At 36.0% G+C, this 23,533-nt stretch overlaps 2 protein-coding genes and 1 long non-coding RNA gene across 3 annotated transcripts in view; 2 read left to right on the forward strand and 1 right to left on the reverse strand.

The window, feature by feature from the left end:
• The window catches only part of LOC148955610 (uncharacterized), a 104,112-nt gene extending 91,264 nt beyond the window's left edge, over window positions 1–12,848 (reverse strand). The window contains exons 1-2 of the mRNA XM_089107799.1: window positions 12,810–12,848; window positions 7,277–7,425 (exon numbers count right to left, since the gene is read on the reverse strand). Of these exons, the coding sequence (XP_088963925.1) occupies window positions 7,277–7,425; window positions 12,810–12,848 (188 nt within the window). The remainder of the gene's footprint in view (window positions 1–7,276; window positions 7,426–12,809) is intronic.
• A 563-nt stretch (window positions 12,849–13,411) lies between these two features.
• Window positions 13,412–14,077, forward strand: LOC148955611 (zinc finger BED domain-containing protein 4-like). Its single transcript, XM_089107805.1, has one exon. The coding sequence runs from the start codon at window positions 13,412–13,414 to the stop codon at window positions 14,075–14,077; it is 666 nt and encodes a 221-aa protein (XP_088963931.1).
• Window positions 14,078–16,947: 2,870 nt separating this feature from the next.
• LOC148955612 (uncharacterized) lies at window positions 16,948–19,494 on the forward strand. The gene is made up of 3 exons (XR_016143726.1): window positions 16,948–17,018; window positions 18,469–18,615; window positions 19,406–19,494. It is a non-coding gene; the product is annotated as an uncharacterized LOC148955612 (long non-coding RNA).
• The last annotated feature ends 4,039 nt before the right edge of the window (window positions 19,495–23,533 follow it).

A 23,533-nucleotide genomic window follows, 5' to 3' on the forward strand; every position in this document is an offset into this window, starting at 1 on the left:
ATTCAACTGATAGTAGAGCTTTGGTGAAGGTCTTTTTCGTGAGCGATATACCAAACAAACAGATTTAAGGGATTAGTGCTATGTACTAGAATAATATTGCTGTGGTTAAGACATGAAATGAGATTACTGGCTGGTTTCGCATCAAATCAGGAGTGAAGAAGGATAGCGTTGTATCCAAATTGCTATGGATCATTTTCATGTACTGTCCTATGGAACAGCAGCAAAGACAGGGAATCAAAAGGGGAAGTAAAACTCTCTGGGACTTAGGTTATTCTGATGAATTGAAGCATCCTAAATGAAGGTGATAAGAAAATGAAAGAACTATTAAAGGTTTTGCAAGTTCAGAGTAGGAGAATAAGTTTGAAAATTAATGTTAAGATGACTAAGTCTCAAAGGCTAAGAATAAGTGAAGATGAAAAGGTGATGTTGGGCAACAAGAAGATCAATCAAGTGGACAGCTTTAGTTTCTTAGAAAGTAATATTATTACATACAGTGGAGTGAAGTGCAGTGCAGTGAAAATTTTAGAAGTAGAATAGCCAAGGCTCAGTGTGTTTTTTCACAGTTGAAAAAAAGTTTGTAAGAATAGTGGCATAAGTCAGCAGGTCGAGATAGAGAATATTGGCAGCTAGAGTGATGGCAGTGGTAAAGTATGGTTATGAAGTATGTACGCTCCAAGAACTGGAGGAAGATTTGCTTGATTTTTCTCCAGAAAAATTGGCTATCGATTGTTCTGCGTACCAAACTAACTGAGCGTATTTCAAACAGTAGGCTGTACAAAAAGTTCAGTCCATCCCACTTTCTAGGGCTATAATGAGAGAAAGCTTGAGACGGCGTGGTCGTTCTCCGCTGATGAAGAGTGAAAGATTTCCAAAGGTTGTCCTTCTTGGTCAACAGTCTAGGGCATAACGAATTGAAGGTGGTGCCCGTTTGGGGTGGGAAGAAGTCATAAGGAAATATTTAAAAAAAGGGAATTTTTTGGGAGGGTTCAAGGACGAAGAAGTTATATAGATGGGGATTGAGGCAGACCGCAGGTAGCTGTGTTGGTCTCAGGCAATTTAGTACTTCAGTTGGTGCTGTAGGTACAGTAGCATTAAACTTCCGTAATGCCTCGTCGAACCTATCCTGGGCAAATACTTAGAAGATTGCGCATTTCGGGTTGACCCTATTTCTAATGGGTTTTATCAGTATCACAAAAATGATTAAAAAACATTAAACCAAAAATGAGCAAAAATAAAATCAAATAATCTACCAAGCATTAAACTACCACAAATTAGCATCGATAAATAAATGAAACCCAAAACAAACAGAAAATACAATAAATAAGCAGAGTCAAACTCAAACGAGCGGAAATTAACATGAGTAGGGCTCAAAACCCCTATGCCTTCCCAAGGCCAGAACATAATTTGCACTTTACTGAAAAAATATAAATGTTTTTATTCTCAGAACTTTAATAAATCAAATAATATTAACATTTTGGTTACTAAATATCAGTATATGTATATTAAACTGACAATGCACATTGATTTATATTTTTTGGTGTGGGCCTGGGAAGGGGACTAGTTGCCCTCCAATCACTTTCGACTATTAAAAAGGGCATTAACCCTTTTTCTATTTTCTATCGAATGAGCCCTTTTCCAAGTTCCTACAACTCCTTCAATGCGAAGTGCCCTGGAATAAAAAAAAATAATAATCATACATTGTATCTAAATCCATCTCTACTATAAAAATGTCAAGCCTTCCAATCACTTTCGACAATTAAAAATGGGACTAGCCCTTTCCATTTCCAATAGAATGAGCCCTTTTTGAGTTTCTACGAAAACGCTTTCTATAAACACCTTATATGCCCCAAGGGCGTAAATTATAACTTTTGCCCTGAAGGGGTTGTCATCCTCAAAGTCCTAATTTTCAGAACTTTCAACTACGTTAAACAAAATGGCTATCTCAAAATTTTGATTGGATGTGTTTGGGGAAATGGTGGGCGTGAGAGGGGCGTTAATTGCTCTCAAATCACATTCATCCATTAAAAAAGGCACTAGCCCTTTCAATTTCCAATTGAATTAGCCCTTTTGAAGTTTCTACGACAATGCTTTCAACAGGAACCATACATGCCCCCAGGGTATAACTTACAACCCTTGCCCTGAGGGCTGGAGGGGAGGGGGTTCATCCTCAAAGACCTAATTTCCAGAATTTTCAACTACGTTGAAGAAAATTGCTATATCAAAATTTTGATTGGATGTTTTAGGGGAAATGGTGGGCGTGAAAGGGGGGTTTGTTGCCCTCCAATCCCTTCCGACTATTAAAAACGGCACAAGTACTTTTAATTTTCAATCGAATGAGCCCTCTTTGAAGTTTCTACGACAACGCTTTCTATAAAAACCTTGCATGCCCCGGGGCATAATTTACAACCCTTGCCCGAGGGCTGTGAGGGGGTTGTCATCCTCAAAGCCATAATTTTCGGACTTTTCAACTACGTTGAACAAAATGGTTATCCCAAAGTTTTGATAGGATGCGTTTGGGGAAATGGTAGGCGTGAGGGTGGGTTACCTGCCTTCTAATCACTTTCGACTATTAAAAAGAAACTAGCCGTTTCAATTTCCAATTGAATGATTCCTTTTTGAAGTTTCTACGACAACGCTTTCTATAAAATAAAGCTTATATGTCCCCCGGACACAAATTACAACCCTTGCTCTGAGAGCTCAGGGGAGATTGTCATCCTCAAAAACCTAATATCTGGACTTTCTAACTACTTTGAACAAAATGCCAATCTCAAAATTTTAATTGGATGTGTTGTGGGAAATGGTGGGTTTGAAAGGGGTGTCAATTATCCTCCAATCACTTTCGACTATTAAAAAGGGCACAAACCCTTCTAATTTCCAGTCGACTGAGCTTTTTTTTAAGTTTCTTCGGTATCACTATTAACATAGACCTTATAAGGACCCAAGACATGACTTACAACCCTTACCCTGAGGGCTCTGAAGGGGTTATCATCCTCAAAGACCTAATTTCTAAAACTTTTAACTAAGTTGAACAAAATGGATGTCTAATAATTTTTATTGGATGTGTTTCGGGAAAAGATAGGCGTGGGGGGTGGTAGCTGCCCTCAAATCTTTTCTGACTATTAAAAAGAGTACTAGCCCTTTGAATATCCAATCGAATGAGTCCTTTTTCAAGTTTCTACGACAAAGGTTTCAATAAAAACCTTATATGGCCCCAAGGCATAATTTACAACCCTTACCCTGAGGGATGTGGGGGGAGTGTCATCCTCAAAGATATAATTTCCGGACCTTTCAACTACTTTGAACAAAAGGGCCATCTCAAAATTTTGATTGGATGTGTTTGGATAAACGGTGGGCGTGGAAGGGATGTTAGTTGCCTTACAATAACTTTCGACTATTAAAAAATGCACTAGCCATTTCAATTTCCAATCAAATGAGCCCTTTTTGAAGTTTCTACGAAGAAACTTTCTTTAAAAACCTTGTATGCTCCAGGGCATAACTTAAAATCCTTGCCCTGAGGGCTGTGGGGGGTTGTCATCCTCATAGACCTAATTTCTAGAACTATCAATTACGTTGAACAAAATGGCTATCTCAAAATTTTCATTGGATGTGTTTGGGGAAAAGATGGGCGTGAGAGGGGGGTTAGTTGCCCTCCAATTACTTTCAACTATTACAAAGGGCACCAACCCTTTGAATTTTCAATCGAATGAGCCTTTTTAAAGTTTCTGCGACAGATTTCTATAAAAACCTTATATGCCCCTAGGGCATACATTACAACCCTTGCCCTGAGGACTGTGGGGAAGTGTCCTCCTCAAAAACATAATTTCTATGTGGAAATCCACTACGCTGAACAAAATAGCTATCTCGAAATTTGATTGGATGTGCTTGGGGAAATGGTGGACATGGAAAGGGTGTTAGTTGCCTCCCAATCATTTTCGACTATTAAAAAGGGCACAAGCCACTTCAATTTCCAATCGAATGAGCCCTTTTCAAAGTTTTTACGACAACTCCTTCGATACGAAGTGTCCTGGTCTAAAGAAAAAAATAAATAATACATGATTATTACTATGCCAATGATTATCCAACACTTTATATCGTTCAAACTATTCTATTATAAAACGGTTTTGTCTTATTAAGATATTTAACATAGCCTTAAATGACGATGTTTCTGAGAAGGTAATATCTACCTAATTGATATTTTTTATTAACAAATATTTTCATTCTTGCAGAGGATAAATCTACGCAAAGAGGCTGAGATAATTATTTTGCATGCATTACCTAAAAGATTTTTGCATATCCCTACTTAATAAGAAAATCTCTATCTAAAAAAAAAAAAAATTCAAACTAAATGTTTGTTTTTAAAACTGTTTTTAAGTAGTTAGAAATCCTCTCGCCAACAAAGAAACAGCTGTTTTCTGTTACTACTAAAGTTAATCTTTTGACTTACTCTACAAAGAGTCTCTTGACAACAGTTAATCCACATGTATTTTTTTTCTTTCTTTTCAAAACAAATTCTAATTATATAAAACAAATATAACAATGTCTCATCAAAAAAAAGAAAGAATTAAAATTAGCACAGATGTGTATTTTCTGCCTTCAATTTAATCAGAATTGCAGACAACCAAAAACTGACCGGATTTTCATCAAAGAGTTCATGGTAACAAACTGTTAATAAGGAGCAGCACGGCTGATCAAAGCTCTAAAAGAGGAATTTTGATACCAATAAATATATCAAAAGAATTGGCTCTTTATGCTTATTCCAAATATATAAGATTCATTAAGTTTCCTGTTGTACATCAAAGCCTACAAGAACTAGAAAACTTGGCTGATTTTTGAAAATGGGGGAACCACCCCCTAATAATCAAATAATCTTAAGGCAAATACCATTATCAGATTCAGTTAATCAGAGATCCTGACTGTAGAGGGTTCAAGCTCCTACCTAAGATGAAATTTAATTTTTTTTTTTGCCATAAGAAGGATCAGGGATGCGTTTTTTTCCAAACTTAACTTTCATAAACATAGAGAAAATGAGGGTGGTTGCAAGGTGGAAATTTGGCATTCCAATCTGATTTTTGGTCGAGAGGAGACCGAGGTTACCTATTGGCTCTCTTGGGTGACAACCGAATGTCCCGAGTCTGCTAAGTTGTGAGGTTGGTTGATGGAACAATAACCTTTCACCGTAAAAGAATATATTTACTACAAAACTAGCAACAAATGGCCACAAAAATTTTACTGATCTTGAGGTACCAAATTTGGAACGTCTCCGTGCTTGATTTTTGACTACAAAAGATTCTTTCCACATTGCATTTTGGAATTTAGGTCAGTAAACACAGAACTTCAATAGGGTTGGTCAATTAATGTGATGAAAACCCTAAAAAGTACCAGATAGATGCGGCTACACTATCTGAGAGACAAATACTTCAGTTTGACTCCCTCGACTAGGAGAATTATCATGTGTTATATTCTGAAAAAAGACCTTCACAATTGGCTGGTGTAGCACTGGCTTTAAGCGGGGCAGTAAAGAAATACTTTCTAGACTGCGAACCAGTCAATTGTTGCACCTTTCAAGCGCATTTAGTGACTACCCAGGCAAAACAGAGGTTTATAGCTGTGTGTTCACCCACAAATAAACCGACTAACTCTCATTTGAAAACTTCCCAGTAGTTGTTAAGCGTTGTCACTAATAAGGTTCACCGAACCAGATCAACCAAACACTCGTCAGCAAGCATAACAAGGTAACTCATTGTTTCTTGGCCCATCAGTTAACTGTAGCTATTTGTAGAGTAGAGTAGAATATTTTTATTTATAACACATAAATAAATAAATGTCATAAAACAGCGCACATACCTGGTGGCATACTTTAGCGCTGAAAATATTGCCAACGAAAATACACAGCCATTTTCAAACTAAATTTTACAACAACGAAAAGGGAAACCCTAATAAACAAAATGCTTAGCATGTCATAAGATATTTCTTCACCAGTCTTAGAAAATGTCGCTTGTTGCTGCATGAATAAAGCATATGGCTGTGAATAAAGCTCCAAATTAAGCGAAGCCCAGAAGCTATCCCATATGCATGTACGACTAATTTATAATCTAGTGCTAGGAAACGGGTTCGCCACTTTGAGTTTCGAGGATTACAGTCATGGGAGTGTACATTCAACCTAGAGATCACTTTAAGAGTGTATTAATAATGAAGCTGTTGAAGTCATCGCTATAAAAAATGGAAGAAGGAAGAAAGGGTAAGCGATGAATCCACTTCAATCAGACTGTTGATAGGCAGTGCTGTGATAGTTAAACAAACAATACAGAAGTGTTAACAAACAAGTAAAAATGTATGCAATAAATAATAAAAGGGTAAATGATGAGAATGTCGTAGCCAAGGTAGAAAAAGCACACCGTCATTGCGACAATAAAACCGTATCCATGCTTACGAAAAAGCCCTCGAATGCCCGAATTGGATAATGTACTATTCTAAAAGACAATAGTATCCGTGTACCAAAGACATCTTTTTGGATCCAATCCTGCTTGAAGAAGCTGATTCAGCAATAAATTCACTCAAAATGGAAAAGCCGCCAGTCATATTGGAGCAGCTCGAGAGCAGCTGAAATGAAAAATAAGAACACTGGCCTAATTAGATAAAACATTAAAATTATTGAGTAAAGTATGGGAGAACGAGGCTGTTGCTTCGAAATCGAGTGAATATACAATTGTTAAACTTTTTAAGAAGGAAAGAAAAACTGTTTTATGATATCTGGACAGGCATCACACTTCAGTCGTAAGCAAAGTCCTGTGTCCAATTGTACTTGGTAGAATCCAGGCTAAAATGGTCTCAATGACAATATCGCTTTCGACCAAATCGTTTTTGATGTTATTCGGAATTCAGCTTACGTAGACAATTGAAAGAATCGAGTAATTGGTAACCACAGATTATTAAATGATATTCAGACTGAGAAAAAAAGATGGACATTCTGACTAATTAAAATTTTGACTCCCATAGATATGAGAGGCGAATTCATTTATACTCTGTTTTATTCTTGAGTGCTATGAATCCTTTCTACTTCTCGGTTCGATCCTAAGCTTGAGCTTCAGAGCTATGACTATTAAAAGTTCTTTAAGCTTGCTTAGGCTAGTATAAATTAGAAGTATATGGATCAATCCAAGCCCAGAAGATGGCAAATAGGAAAGGGTAAATATTTAATATCTTAAAAAACTTCCAACTTCCTAAAATAGCTATTCCTTAAAAAGTGAAACGAACAACAAAGAATTTTTATAATTACCCGTCACTATTAGTTAGATCCATGCTCACGATCAAGTCATCAATGGCGCCTTTTTGATCATCAGTTAGTTCCTTTTTCGCTTTGATAAGGGATGGAAACGTTATCTTTCGCACATCTTCCGAGTATGGGAGTGTTATGTATTCTAGGTACTATAAAAAATATATCAATAATGCATTCATATAGGCTACAATTATATATGTAAAAACACAGACATACACATACACAAACAGACACACTCAAACACAAACACACAGAGACAAAGACACACACAAACATACACAGAGACACAGACAAATTCAGACACACACAGACGCACAGACACACGAAGACACACACAGACATACAGACACATAGACACACAGACACAAACAGAAGCATAGACAAAAACAAACAAACAGACACACACAGACACATGAACACACACAGACACACAAAGACACACACACAGACAGACACAGAGACATAAACAAAGACACACAGACACAAACAGGCATGCAGACACACAGACACACACAGACACACAGACACAGAGACACACAGACACAAAGAAACAAACAGACACAAACAGACACACTAACACACACAGACACAGAGACAAACCTAGACACTCAGACACAAACAGACACACACAAACACACACAGACACATATAGACAAATAGAGACAAACACAGACACACAGACGCACAAAGACTCACACACACAAAGACTGTGTCTATATATATATATATATATATATATATATATTTATATATATATATATATATATATATATATATATATATATATATATATATATATATATATATATATATATATATATATATATATATATATATATATATATATATATATATATATATATATATATATATATATATATATATATATATATATATATATATATATATATATATATATATATATATATATATATATATATATATATATATATATTTCTATGTGCCTGGACATAATGACAAAACAGGGCAAAAAATGGACACATTTTAGACATTTGGGACATAAATTGGACACATTTTCCAAAATTATTACGTAAAACAAATTACTTTCATAAAAAAATGTCATTCATCACCAAATGAGTGCTAAGACTTATATCTACTTATTTTTTAAGCTCTGTATTTATTTCCCGGGGTTGCTTGCTCTTCCCTAAAGCAAAATCTCTGAAAATGCCTTCAAAATTCTTTCACCTATAAATGGTATTACTGCCCTGATTTTTACTAGTGTTGGGCGATATTCGATAACGATATCGATATATCTATATATCGGAAGAAATATCGATATCAAATATCGAAACGTAAATATCGATATCGAAAACGATATTTCGGAATTTTCCAGTATTTTCAGCTTTTCTCGCCATTTACTCGTGAACGACCAACAGAAAAGGTCCCACAGAGAAAAAAGTTTTCCAAATCTTCCAGAAGAAGAAGAATAACCTATGAAATCCAATGACTCATAAGACGGAGCTAATGAATGGTCCAGAAACGTTGAAATAAACAACAATGACATTGTCATTCCTTATCATTCCACAGTTTGTATGTTTTTTAATGGAATGATTGTAAATTTTGTTAACTAACAGAGGAATGTGCGATTTTATCTAGTTTTATTTAGAATTTACCGCAGTTTTCAAAAAATCATAAGATGTCTGTGTTGGTAAGTTCATTTTTATGCTGGAAGTGCAATATCCTCCAAATATGTGTTATTAGTCTCAGTTAACAAGTTTTCTTGTCATATTTACAAGTTGAATTTCATTAGAGGCACACTTGTGCCTCCTTAGAGAGGCGACCCACTACAATGTTAAGCGATTTCCGGTACCTAGAGGTCGAAGCGAGACGGAGGTGATCGCATATTGTAGTCCAAGCTCAAACTAAGAAACGTGCAAAATTTCATCCTCCTCCGAATTTATCTTCATGGGGTAAACTGGGCCGGAAGTTTCGACCCTCCCAACACAGCCCCCCTTTAACGCTGTCCGATCGGGCTGAAACTTAAAACTTATATGACTATTATAAACTATTATAAACTATTAACTTATATGAAAGGGGCTGTTCCCTCCTCAACGCCTCGCTCTTTACGCTAAAGTTTTTATTGTTTAAAAAAGAGTTGTGAGAAAGTCAAACTTTAGCGTAAAGAGCGAGGCGTTGAGGAGGCATAGCCTTTCGTATACGGAATAATTTCTGTTCGTTCTAAGTTTTAATGTCGCTCCTTACTTTCAGTGTAAAAGACTTTTCTGACTTAAAGGTTGCGAAAGTGGGGGGTTCTACGTTCGCTGGCAGCCCCAACTCGTACCTCCTAATCCCTGTACGTTTTAAGGTTCGAACTTGTGACTCAGCCTCTTTAACTCTTTAGAGAACGTAGTTTTTTTAAATAATTTCATTAAGGGTCTCATAGAAGGGTCGTGATTCTGCCTGGTTGATAACATATTAGGCTATATGAAAACTTGGTGCGGAGTTATAGCCAAGTAAAGTGTTGCTGGAATAAAGGTAGTCACGCACCCTGCTTGAATGAGTCACCCTTACATTTTTGTGAAATTCCCTGTACGATTCTAGAAAAATTTTATAAAACTAAAACAAACTTAACTTAGACTAGGCTATAGTGAAGGGGTTATATTGGGTAAAACCTCCCAGTGCTTGGCTAATGCATAATCTTTGACAAGTAGGCTATCCTGATCAGAATACGCTCCTCCTAAACATTTAAAACAGGCTCCCAATCTTGGGTGACAATGTATAAGTTTAGGCTGTTGGTATTGGTGGTAAATTTGCAGGTGGCACAATAATTTAGCTAGGATGAAAGTAAATACATCATTTGATGCCTTTTTTATGTTCTTTCCTAATCCAATAATCCCTTTTTCTGTAAATTGCATATTGAGCCCTTGTAGGGACCCTGAAGGTTTTTTATATGAATTATTAAAGAGCATAAAAAGTATCAAATGATGTTTTCACTTTCATTCCAGTGGATTATGAGCTCCACTGCAAACTTACCATGAAATTTACCACCCCCCCCCACCCTAATGTGCAAAAATATTACCTGAAATTTTTACAGCAAAGTTACAAAATTCAAAAATAAGTGCTACATTTTTTTACGGCAATTTAAAAATTGAAACATTAGGAAAACAGTTTATATTTGTGTTGCCCAATAAATGAGGTTTGATTGTTATTTTTTGGAATATATTACTCTTGAATAACTTATTTATAAATTATTGATATGTTTTTAACACCTTTTCAGTAACTTAACTACTGTTGATAACTTCTTTGTGTAGTTAAAAAAATGCAATACCTTTAGGGCCCCTTTAAGGGCTCAAGATGCAATTTGCCACAGAAGCAATTATTGAATTATGAGGGATGTCACCCCCCGATTGAAGGGCAACCCAGCTTACCTAGCGCTCTGCAACGTCGCTTGACTCCTGGATTTTACCTTATGACATGCGCAAGAAATACTCTGATTTACAAAAAGCTACCAAAAGAAGTGAAAAGGCTGATTGCTGACCCTCATGCCGACTATACTTGTCAAGCGGAACTCCCGTACGAAGATGAACCTTAAACTCCGACAATTAGTTTTTTACTGTTTACATGTTTCTACGACTTTTGTGCTTTCACACTTGTTTATTTTTTATGGATGATTAAATGAATCTTTTTCGTTTTCATTATATTCGATGTTAACTGACCACTTTGAAAGAGGTATACAAGTCGTAAGAAAACTAGTTTTTGAGATTTCAAGATGGATATATTACGGAAATATTACAGACAAACTAAGGACATAATTTGTCTAAAAAGAACACATTTTTGAATATTGAAGGGACATATGCATTGACAAAAAAATTTGCAGCCCTGTACACTCACCCTTCAGCCCTTTTTGTTAGTAAAAACATCATTTTTACAATGATGGTGTGACAAATGATGGTTATGGGGCTTATAGCCCCATAACCCAAAATACTTTTATTGATTCCCAGCTGGGTAAGTGTAGAAGTAGAATTTCTCAGCCCACCTCGTAAAAATCAGGGTTTAAGTCAGGTACAGGGAACCTATGCTAGGTAAATATGCAACCTCAGACTGGTATAGCCTCGTACGTTGGTGATAAAAAGTATCAATCAAGCTTTTAGACCATAATTTTAGCTCTTCAACTGAAATTAACAACCTCCCTTTGCCACACAGGGTCAGGAGGCTTAAATTATAGTTTGAAGGTTAGATTGACACTTCTATTACCACGGCACTAGTTTCTTGTCCGAACAGTCCGAGGTTGCATAGGTCCCTGTGATAGAGCTGGTATGAAGTATGTAATGGGTAAGTCAGAGGGCGTCTTTCAAAAATGTAGAAGTGCACTAAAGGGTTCTGTAATGTTCCCTGTTTGTGTGTCCTGTTTTTATGCTGCTTCTATGCTCAGTCAGGAAGAATGAGTCTGATGATTTTTTTCTTTGGTAATTAAATAGTGTCCCAGCCTCTCCAGGTTGTGCTCGGTTGATTTGATTATTCTTTAGGCAGATGCGTTTCCGACAACTCGTCTAGCCTAGACTCTACCCCCTAGACGCTAGGCGGTAACACTGTCTTGACTTTGAAATCTCATTAATGTCAGAGTATTGTCTTGCTACATGGCTATTGGACTAGTAGATAACATTTCTGTAAAACAGATTGGCAAAATATGATATTTTGCCAAATAATTGATATTTAGAAATTTAGCTGATGATATACTGTAATTTTTCATCATTTTCTTTTGCTTATTGATCTAGAGTACATAGCAAAATCCAACCCTATATGCCAAATCGAATCCCCACATCTGGTCCAGTATTTGCTGGTTGGTACTACCACTTTATTTAACAAAATCAGTTCCATTGGATTCTATTTGCCTCTGAATGTTTAATATATTGCAGGTCCAGGTCTTTACCAGTTTTTGAAAAATGCCAAGTCCTTTGTGGGAATATTTTACAAAAGTATCGGCTAAGTCTGCACTATGCAAAATATGCAAAAAAAAGTGTTGCTACCTCTGGAAATACCACCAACCTTAATACTCATCTCAAGACAAACCACAAAAAAACAATACCAAAGCATAAAAGGAAGTACATTGGCCGGGGGTGCCAGTGTTAACCCTGATTCTGATTCGTACTCATCTGATGATTAACATTATTCAAGTCAAATTGTCCCATCACATAGCCAAAACTCAACCAGACCTTTGAGTCAAGCTAGTAACCCTATCCAAGTTACCCGTGATAGAAGTGACCAGACTGACTCAGGAGCACCAAGTGCAAAGCAGCCGAGAATTGACTCGTTGTAACAGACCAAGTACAGTGCAAAGCACCCTAAAACTGTATAAATGAACAAACTGGTTGTGAAATTCATTGCAAAAGATATGCAACCCCTCTCTGTAGTTTCAAATCATGGGTGTATTGATCTGGGGCACGGTCTTGACCCCGATCATACTTTACCATCCCGAGCTAAAGTGACAAGAGATCTTCTCCCTGAAATCTATTCTGTAGAGAAATTGAAACTGCAGGAGGCGCTAAAAAACAGTAGGACAGGTTTCCCTTACCACAGATATATGGACCTCCCGGGCAACTGAGGGTTTCATGGCTGTCACTGTTCATTACATTGATGAGAAAGGCTGCCTCTGCAGCAACGTGCTTACTACTGCGAAAATTGAAGAAAGGCATACTGCTGATCCTATCACAGCTCATCTTCTGAAAATTACCACTGAATGGGGGATTAAGGAAAAGGTTGTAGCTGTAGTTACCGATAATGGAGCAAATGTGGTACGGGCTGTAAAGGATGCTGCATCTGTTGTAGGTAAAGGCTGGAGACATGTTTCGTGCTTCGCACTTACTCTGAATTTGATTGTGAGGGGTGCTATTGATGATACTGCTGACTTGTCACCTCTTGTCCAAAAAGCTAGGAACATAGTCAGCTTTTTCAGACGTATTGGTGTAGCTGCCGACAAGTTGCGCCAGGTTCAGATCACTATTGACAATGTTTGCACCAAAAAACTGAAACCTGATGTGACCACTAGATGGAATTCGCTCCTCACTAGTGTTGCGTAGTCTACAAGACCTGAAAGAGCCAGTAACAAGTTCGCTGGCGCTTCTCGGTAAAGTAGATCTCCTACTCACTGAAAGTGAGTGGGATGTTATTTCAAACATGATCGCGGTACTTACACCTTTTGACGAGGTCACAATCGAGCTCTTTTCTGAAAGCTATCCCTCCATCTCAAAAGTCCTGCCTTTATCCAAGATTTTGAGACGCCACCTTGTTCAGGTAGATTGTGGTGGATTTTCAAATGTCGTCGAGGACCTCCGCAAGGCTTTGATGGAGAAAATGCAAGCTAGGCTTATAAGCCTCGGTCAGGTCACACCCGTGACGATTGCCACATACCTTGATCCGCGTTTCAAGAAAATGTATATCTCCCCTGACGATCTTTTCTCGGTTGAGGGCAAAATAGCAAGAGAGATGGATTTGGCCTTACTATCTGCTGAATCCGTAGCAGCAGGTACAAGTACCGTCACAAACCCCGCGACACAGCATCGACAGACTCATGACAGTTTGTGGGGCTCACATGACGAAGTTCTGGTATTCAACTCAGGACGCGGTTCGACAGCAGCCGATTCTACCATGGCTCTGCAGCTTTTTAACAGGGAATCTTTAGTTCCAAGAAAAATGGATCCACTCAAGTGGTGGAATTTTCGCAACATGGGCTCTCAGAAATATCTGTACGAGGTTGCCATGAAATTTATGTCTGTGCCCGCCACCAGTGTCCCTTCTGAGAGAGTTTTTTCCAAGGTCGGTCAGTTGATCACCGAGCAGTGAAACCGACTCTCTGAGAAAAACATTGACATGTTGCTGTTTTTGAATAGCCAAATATAGCCATGTTTTTTTCTTGAGCCCAAGTAGTTTCACGTCTGGGTTTTCGTGATATTCTTTCATATAATCGAAGTTGTTTTTTTCATTGTTCAATCCTGTATCATTCAAAGTTTTTATAAAAAAATAATGCAAAATAATCTTTAACTAAGATTTTCATTATTTAAATTTGGCAAAAACAAGAGTGTGTCGCGGCCAAAAACGGTTCCGAAATATCGATATATCGATTATCGAAAGTGAAAATCGAAAGTCGATATATCAATATATCGAAAAATCGAAATTTCGCCCAACATTAATATTAGCATTTAGTATTTAGCAAAGTATAAACACATACAAAGTACTGACAAAACTTTCCAAAAGTGACCCCGCGTACCTCAGCGCCTCTAGACGCAATATGCTGTACTACTTAATCACTCCAAGCCAATAAATTATGCTAGAGCGTGATTCATGCGATGAGTGACCAGGAAATTATCGAATATTAGCAGGTTGAAATTAAAGAGTAAATCTTGCGATATGGATATAGAAAAAGTATTGTGCTTAAAAAACTGATTATTATTAAGCTGCTGGCTAGCAACCAGAATGGGCGTTCGATGCTTTTTCGAAGGGTGCGATATTAATCGAAAAAATGCAAATGAAAAAGGAGTCAAATTACTTGCTGTGCCAATTAACAGGTAGGCTATGAAATGTTTTTTTTTCAAACTTCAGAAAAGTTCTATTCTAGTACCATAATGAGATAGCTAAGAAATGAACATACCATGATATACTTAGAATTTAATGTTGTAGGCTATCAAAATATAAATTTAGAAAATTCCAGAATGGCGGGATTCCTTTCATCCCCTAGATTCTATAAAACAAACTTTTCGAGGAGACGGAGGGATTCGGGATAGGGCCCCAGGGCAAAGAACCGAACCCCGAGTGAGCCGAAAATTAGCAAATGCTGACCTAGTCTAGGCTATAGGTTATAGGCTAATGAGAAATCCGGAAATGGGCCGTAGTTATAAACGTTTTGTTGGGTTAATTCAAGGTTGTAGCCTACTCAGTGAGAAATAGTGAGCAAACAAAAAAGATTAAGTGAAAGATTTTACAATTTACACTAATTATAAAGACGATAAATGACCGGAAAGTCACAGCTGTATTATAGCTCAATTTCAAATACTTTGGCTACTTACCCCCAAACTTATGGTCAATTTATCGGAAGTTGCAGCTTTTAATGGTAAACTCCAATATTTCGAAGCTTCAAAGCGCAAAAAACAGTTATACAGAAAAGACTAGCACGTTTCAAGCCTCTCGAAATCCAAGTTTCGTCTTAGACACTATATTTTTTTTCTTTATTGTTTCCATTTACTCATAAGAAGGAGCATTCATTTTGAACTTTGCTTCCGGAATTCTGCCGGTTTATGATTTTTCTTATTGATAGTCTCAAAAAAAAAGACAAAAATTTGAATTCTGTATCTTCTGAATTATTGGCTTTTTTTAACAGCGATGATATTGGCTCTTGGTGGGCGAAATTGGATTCTCTTCAATGTAGCTCTAATTCTTATGTCCGATATGAAGCGGGGCATTACTTTTGGATAGGACTGAACTGGCAAAAACAAACCAAATCTGACTACTTGTTATTTTTTTTCTTTTTTACAGACGGGAAGAATGGCTCAGAGCTGTGAAACGTGAGGATTTGCTGGAAAATCCGAAAGGGGCAAAAAGACTCTTCAATATGCACGAGGCATTTCAAGGAAGAGCATTTTACGGCAGCAGATATTACTAAGCTAAACAAAGTCTTGAAGCCAAACGCAATTCCGTTTATTTTAGTCGATGAAGGTCAAAGACTTTATGTCTGTTCATTAGCTATCAGCGGTGTAGTTGGGTGAGAAAGTCGGGGAAATGCGATCCATGGAGAAAGTAATCCATTTGTTTTCCTACGAAAAAAAAGGCTCTCGGTTTCATCTGCTTAATTTTTAACCTTTGAGGCATCAGCTATTACGAGATGGTAGCTTTGGGAGGGTGAAAAAGTACAACCCTCCCTCTTCTTTTGTAAGGACTGCACGCCAAGGATAAGCCATTGCTTGAGATTCGCTAAATAGATTCGCGACCTAATCAAATAAATGTTTGTAGCTGGTTTAACAAGCCAGGTTTGGAAGGTTCAGGCAACATTATTATGCACCAACTATTATCCCACTTCTTGAGGACAAGGTATTTATTTCAGTTGGTGACTCCCTGCACTGGTGACATTGCCTTTACCGACATCAATAGCAACCAGTAGGCTACAACCCGATTTCGGTTGAAGTTGTGAATGTTAGTGGTAAGTGCTTAATTAGTTAACTTAGTAAATGAAAAAGTACCACTTTTGCTCATTAACAGCTTGTTTTTTCCTCTCCCTCCTTATTTTTTGTGAAAAAGCGTCACTGACGTAGCATTCTGTAGAATCCAATTTAATCATAAGAATTCCTACCTAACGTAGAATGGTTATTTGTGTTCAATGCATCTTGCAAAGGAAATGTGCGTTTGCATCTTTGACGTTGAATCCGGACCTTACGTTTATATATAGTTTTCTGTTGCTAACATACTCGTAGTTCTTTATTTATCCGAATAGTTCAGCCTATCTGAGGATTTAGAGCACGGCTCAATGCTGCACTGCGCCTACCTGCATATTCAGTCGAGCTTTTATGCAATATAACTTCTACACCCCTCACCACCCCTCCCTCTCTCCTCTCTTCTCTTCTCTCCTCTTCGTATATTGATTTTTCTTTTCTTCCTTTTTTATAGAAGTAGATTAGAGTAGATATGTCACAGCAATAACAATAAGTTTTTTCCACTGTTACAGGTGACATGGCCTTCACTGACATCGGTAGCAGCTCACACAACCTGAATTCCGTTGAACTTGTTAATCTTAGTGGTAACTCTTGTTTAGTAAATTAGTTAATAAATCTAATAGTGCTCGTTATTGCTCATGCTCATTTACAGCCAGTTATTTCCTCTTTCTCCCTATACTTTATGAAAAAGACATAATTAACACTTAGAAACAAAAAAAAGCTATTTTGAATATAACCGCTCATGATTTTTCCATTGTTTTTTTACTGTGATTTGATGGAGGGAAAGTCCCTGGATTCTATATGCATTAAGTAAAAAAAACAAGTTTTTTTTAACTGAAAGTAAGGAACGACCTTAAAACTTAAAACGAACAGAAATTATTCCTTATATGAAAGGGGCTGTCCTCTCCTCAACGCCTCGCTCTATACGCTAAAGTTTTTTGTTGCTTAAAAAAATAGAGCTGTGAGAAAGTCAAACTTTAGCGTAAAGAGCGAGGCGTTAAGGAGGGGACAGCCCCTTTCATATAAGGAATAATTTCTGTTCGTTTAAGTTTTAACGTCGTTCCTTACTTTCAGTTAAAAAACTTGTTTTTTTTTATTTAATTTTTGAAAGTTTTTGAATTAATGCAGGTTTTGATTTTGGCTCACTGTACATGAATAACTAAAACAAAATTTGAATATTTTTACTTTTATTAATTTTACTTTTATTTGGTTAAATGGATTTTTTAAAACTTGTTTAATTTTATTTACGAACGTTTTTATTAGTAGTAAATATACCCAACTTACGAACTAACTTACTTAACGACGTTCTATATTCATATATTTTTAATACGTATATTAGGGGGTTCGCCCAATAGTCAATACCTTGCTCTTTAAGCTTAAGTTCGAATTTTTTTCCAATTCTTTAAAAATGACCACTTAATCACAAAGACCGTTAATTAGAATAAATAGCTCTAATGAAAGTACTAAAAAATTGACTAGGGGGTGAACCAAATCATATATGTAATATTTTCTGTTCATTTTAAGTTTTGATGTTGCTGCTGTTGCAGTTGAAAAACTTATATTAAACTTGATGAAACATGTATATTTGACATCAACATTTAAATCTAATTCTTTTGATGGATCTATTTGTATCAAAATACCGTTTTCTAGAGTTTCGGTTACCATTGAGCCGGGTCGCTCCTTACTTACAGTCCGTTACCACGAACTGTTTGATCAAAGGAGTAATTGAAGCTTCCTAGCAAAGAAAGTAAGTTAATAGTTATAGCTATAGTTTTTAAGATTATTGACATTTTTGCCTATATTGTATACTCATTGTTGAAAGAATAGTGAACAAATTCGCGCGCGACTTTGCTTCGCACAATGAAGAGAACAGCTTTCGACCTTTCCCTCGTTTTGTTTCTCCGTCACTGGTTTACGATAATTAGTAATGACCAATTGTAATTTTTTAAGCAGGACGCTGGCTGAGCCTTAACCTTGAATGCAAATTTGTCAATACTCAGGATGATATTCCAATATTTCATTTTTATTTTCAAGGTGATGCTGTATTTGAATTGGAAGACTGGGTGAGCATGACCACTGATCTAATAAAGCTCTTGCCAATCTTGACCCCCTAAGTGTTATCTCGTGTTCGGTTCTTGACATCTAAACTTGCAGCTGCTATCGGTTCTGACAACGAACATGGTAAGATTAAGGCCCGTAAATTGTTGTTATATTTGTACCCCTCCCCCATAATTTATCCCCTGGTTTCATAGAGTATTCCTTTTTGTCTTGTTCATGTACCCAAAAGTGTTACCTTTCCCAATTTGCTTACAGAAATACCCTAGTGTTAGGTGTTTTCTCTGACTATTCACTCACTAATTTAGATCTAAGTCCCTTCTAACAGTCTTAGTTTTAGATTTCAGTTTTTAGCCGCATTAGTATTGCAGCGATCCTACAATATCCATCCATCTCTTTATATATATATATATATATATATATATATATATATATATATATATATATATATATATATATATATATATATATATATATATATATATATATATATATATATATATATATATATATATATATATATATATATATATATATATATATATATATATATATATATATATATATATATATATATATATATATTAACGTAAATATCTTTGCTTATCCTGCATTTGTTCTATATTTTAATAAGTAGCTCTGCGTTCTCTGCGCTTGATAGGAGCATAGGATAGGAGATAGGAAATAGTGCAGAAAGTGAGACAGGTATAAAATATAATGTCTCTGAGGCACTGTGATTTATTCTGATATTTTGTGAGTCAGTAATGCTTTGTTAATTAATATTGCCTATGGCTTTGTTAGTTTTCGTGTGTTAAAAGTTTCGATAGGGGACTTGAAATGGAAAGTAAAGAGGATATATCGATAAGTGTTTGTACATTTCTCTTTGCTCAACCCAGTTTTCTTTCCTTTTTTTTAGGTAGATCAGCTCCCGAATCCCAAGCCTCGTCCCAAGCTGAAATAGGTACGCCAAAAACTAGTCGCAAAATAAACGGACCAACATTAAGCACGCCCAGAAATGCAAGAGATACAAAAATTGATATGACCGACCATGCAATATTTTCATCTCCAACATCAACCAATTCAAATCAGTCAACCAACGGGAGGAAATATACCCCACGAAAGCTGGAATTAAGTCGGACAGTAAAGCACCAAGAGAAGAAAATAAAACGATATAAAAGGTCACTTATCGCGCTCAAAAGTACAATAAAAAAATGCGAAGACAGGTTTTGAATCCGAACAAGAAGCGTTATATTTTGTTGAGAGTCATCTATCCGGAATCGCGCTTTATATATTTAAGTGCCAAATTTGAAGAGCCATGATAAAAAGACGATTTACTGAGGAAGAAAAAACAACGGGTCTGGTGTTTTGTTTCCTTTCTCCGAACGGGTACAAAAAGTTGCTCCGTGAGAAAATTTTTTATCTTCCATCGGTGTGTACTCTACAGAGGTGCCTTTCGAGTGTTGAAGTGGTAGAAGGTTTTAACGAAAGTGTTTTTGATATGCTGAAGCTAAAAACTGCAGGAATGGATGAAACAGAAATATTTTGCACCATCGCCGTTGACGATATGTCTCTAAAACCTGGACTGCAGTATGATCGTAGCCGTGATAGGGTAGAAGGACTTGGTCCGTTAGGACCCTTCAGATACGCTACAGTGGTCATGTTGCAGGGACTAAAAACACACTGGAAACAACCACTTGCGTATTTTTATAGTGTTTCAGGCCTCAAAGGTGAGAAACTAAGAAATGTTATTTTTGAGGCGATAGATAGGTGTAAAGAGGTAAGGATGATCGTAAAGGCAGTAATTCCAGACCAGGGTGGAAACTACCGAGGATTAAAAAAGGATATCGGCGTCACGAAAAAAATTCCTTTTTTTCTTAAAAATGGTGGAAAAGTGTATTTCATTTACGATCCCCCTCACTTGTTTAAAAGTGTCCGAAACAATCTCTTAAAGTATGACATCATTTTAAGTAAGCAGTGACAGGCGTCTTGGAGATACATTGTGTGTTTTTTCAAGGTGGATAAACGTCATCGATTTAGGACAGCGCCAAAACTTCAAAATCGTAATATATTTCCAACAAATCTCGACAAAATGATGGTTAAAGTCTCTACTCATGTTTTCAGCCACTCAGTGTATGCTGGGATCAATTTTTACGTGAGTAAAGGTTTGTTACATCCGAAGGCCGCAGGAACAGCAAAGGTTGTAAATTTCTTTGATAAGCTGTTCGACTGCGTTAATTCTCTTGGATTTTTAGAAAAAAATGTATAGACGCCCAATTTGTAGGGAAAGCGCATCATTCCAATTTTTGAGGTCGGCCAGTTCATTTTTAGGCGATTTAAAATTTGTTAATAGTGTGGGGAAAGATGTTGGGAAAACGATCTATTGCATAGAGGGATGGCAGCTGACTGTTTCTGCCATCCTCGGTCTATCAGAAGATTTGATGAAGCATGGGTTTAAATATGTTTGTACAAGGCGACTTAACCAGGATAGTCTAGAGCATTTCTACGGCTTACTACGACGCTCTGGGGGTTTAAACGATAAGGCTACTGCGTCGCAATTCTCCTGCCTTTACAAGCAAGCAACGTTTACAAGCTTTTCGGTTTCTTCAAATTCGACGGGGACTTGTGAAGCACTTTCTTTCCATCAATCTCTTTTATCCGAAGTTTTTTCATCAGTTAACCCTCATGCAAAAAGAACTGTGCAAGCCGGACGTGATAGCAGCGACATCCATGAGCCTCACGAGTTTGATTTTGATGAGAATGTTGAGGTTTTCACCTTAACAGAGGAATCAAATTTTGCATACGCAGTGGGGTATTCTGCGAAAAAGATTCTGGAAAAGCATTCTTGTGATAAGTGTAGAACTGGGCTATTTGAATCAGGTATTTCTCTTTTTGATTCAGTGTTTGATTTCATGCGGATGAAAGCTTATGAAGAAGCCAATTCAGAATTCTCAAACCTTTTTGTTCCTGCAATCTCCTTGATTGAGTATTGCAAAAAACTAGAGTACATCATCCAGACTGAAATGACGCACTGCTGGAACGAGGGACTCGTACGGCGAGCATGGGAAAGAGCGTCCCAACTGTTAATCCCAATTTCGTGTGACCTATTTCCTCGCGAGTGTTTTGTACAGTACTTTTTTCGAATGTGTATCTTCTACATCACTAAATTTGAAAACCAGAAGATGGAAAGAAGTGGTCTATGCGGAAAAAATAAAAGCAGCTAAGTTAAAAGCATTTACTTTTAAGTATTTTTTATTCCGTGGTTAACCATATTTATTTGTTCTTATATTGTTTGAATTTGCTAAAAACGTTTTTAGATTATTCTAAAAGGAATTTTTCTAAAGCAATGGTACTTCTGGCGATTCTTGATTCTCTTAAAACTATTTAACAGAAATGAAAAATATTTTATGGAATGATTGCCAATTATGATTTTGGAATGGAAAATTATTCAGCGAATTAATAAGTTGTGTTTATTTATTTTCTTGTTTCTTTTATTCTGTTGCAATTAAAAAAAAAGAAAAAATTGGAAGAACTATTAATACAGCGGTCATGTACCATTAAACCACATCTGCAAACCCACTTCTGATCAAGATTATCTTTATCCTAACTGTTCTTGAAACTCATTCCCACGTTTCGGGGTAGTATTTTTCACAAGAAACTCATATGTTTGTTTTTATCAATCAATAGTAATTCCCCCTCGTTTTTTTTTTCTTTTTAGCTTTTTATTTTATCCACAAGTATCGATGATTTTACACGAGAAAATCCGTAAACGCTTAGAAGGAGAAGTGAAAGAACTCTAGAGAATAGCATACTGATTTTAAAACGAAATTGTTTTACAACAAACTTAATTGTTTTCATTTTTCTTTCCATTATATAATAAAGCACACTTTTATTCGTCTGTTTCGTATTACTCGTATATAGGACTAATCTGGTTTCAAATAAGCTCTGAAAAAGCGAGCTATATTTGTGCGAAACGCAAAAAAAAAGTCTGAATCAGTGGACGAGTGCTCCATACACTCAGTGCTCCATACTATAATTAATTTTGCAGCACACAACAATAAAAACACATGTAAAAGCTGCTCATGAAACAAAGCATCCCATATGTGTGTTTTTTTTTGCTTTCCTTCCGAAGAATATAGTTGGCATATATAAGCATATCCCAGCCTCCAATCAAGGAGCTTAGGGGACAAACAAGAAGAAAATTTCGTACGGTTCTGAACCAAATTAAATAAAAGTAGATTCTATCAAATACTATCAATACAATTTACGCGGCTAATTTCTATATATATAGTATATATATATGATATGATATATATATACTATATATATATATATCATATATATCATAGTATATGATATGATATATATATATATATATATATATATATATATGATATATGATATATATATATATATATATATCATAGTATATATTATATTCGATATATGAGTATATATATATATATCATATCATATATATACGTGATATATATGGGTGTATATATATATCATATATATATATATATATATATATAGTGATATACTATATATCATAAATAGATAGGTATATATATATATATATATATATATATATATATATCATATATATATATATCATATATATATATATATATATATATATATATATATATATATATATATATATATATATATATATATATATAAATAATTTCTTAAACCAGTTCATTAGGCCTGACTATCACACTAAAGAACAAGAAAAATCGAGCAAAAATGGGGTTTTTATAGGCCAAATGAAAATACTGAAGAAACAAAGCGAATATTTCGAGAGGACAAACGCCTCTCGCGTTTAAACACGTTAAAATATGTTTTTGAGGAGGACACTCCCCCACAACCATCGGGGCAAGAATTTTAAGTTATGCAAGGGTTTTAAGTTTTAAGTTATGTTAGCACAATGTTTCATTTATCTATTTTTTTTCCTCTAGAGCAGGGCACTTCATATCGAAGAAGTTGTTGTAGAAACTTCGAAAAGGGCTCATTCAATTGGAAATTGAAGTGGCTTGTGGCC

Source organism: Artemia sp. Qi Xiang Cuo, chromosome 2, assembly GCF_049724085.1.
Source record: "Artemia sp. Qi Xiang Cuo chromosome 2, ASM4972408v1, whole genome shotgun sequence".
Lineage (NCBI taxonomy): Eukaryota > Metazoa > Arthropoda > Branchiopoda > Anostraca > Artemiidae > Artemia > Artemia sp. Qi Xiang Cuo.

Excerpts from the sequence above, each read along its gene's own strand:
- LOC148955611 (XM_089107805.1), top strand. The coding sequence starts at position 13,412 with ATGATCGCGGTACTTACACCTTTTGACGAGGTCACAATCGAGCTCTTT.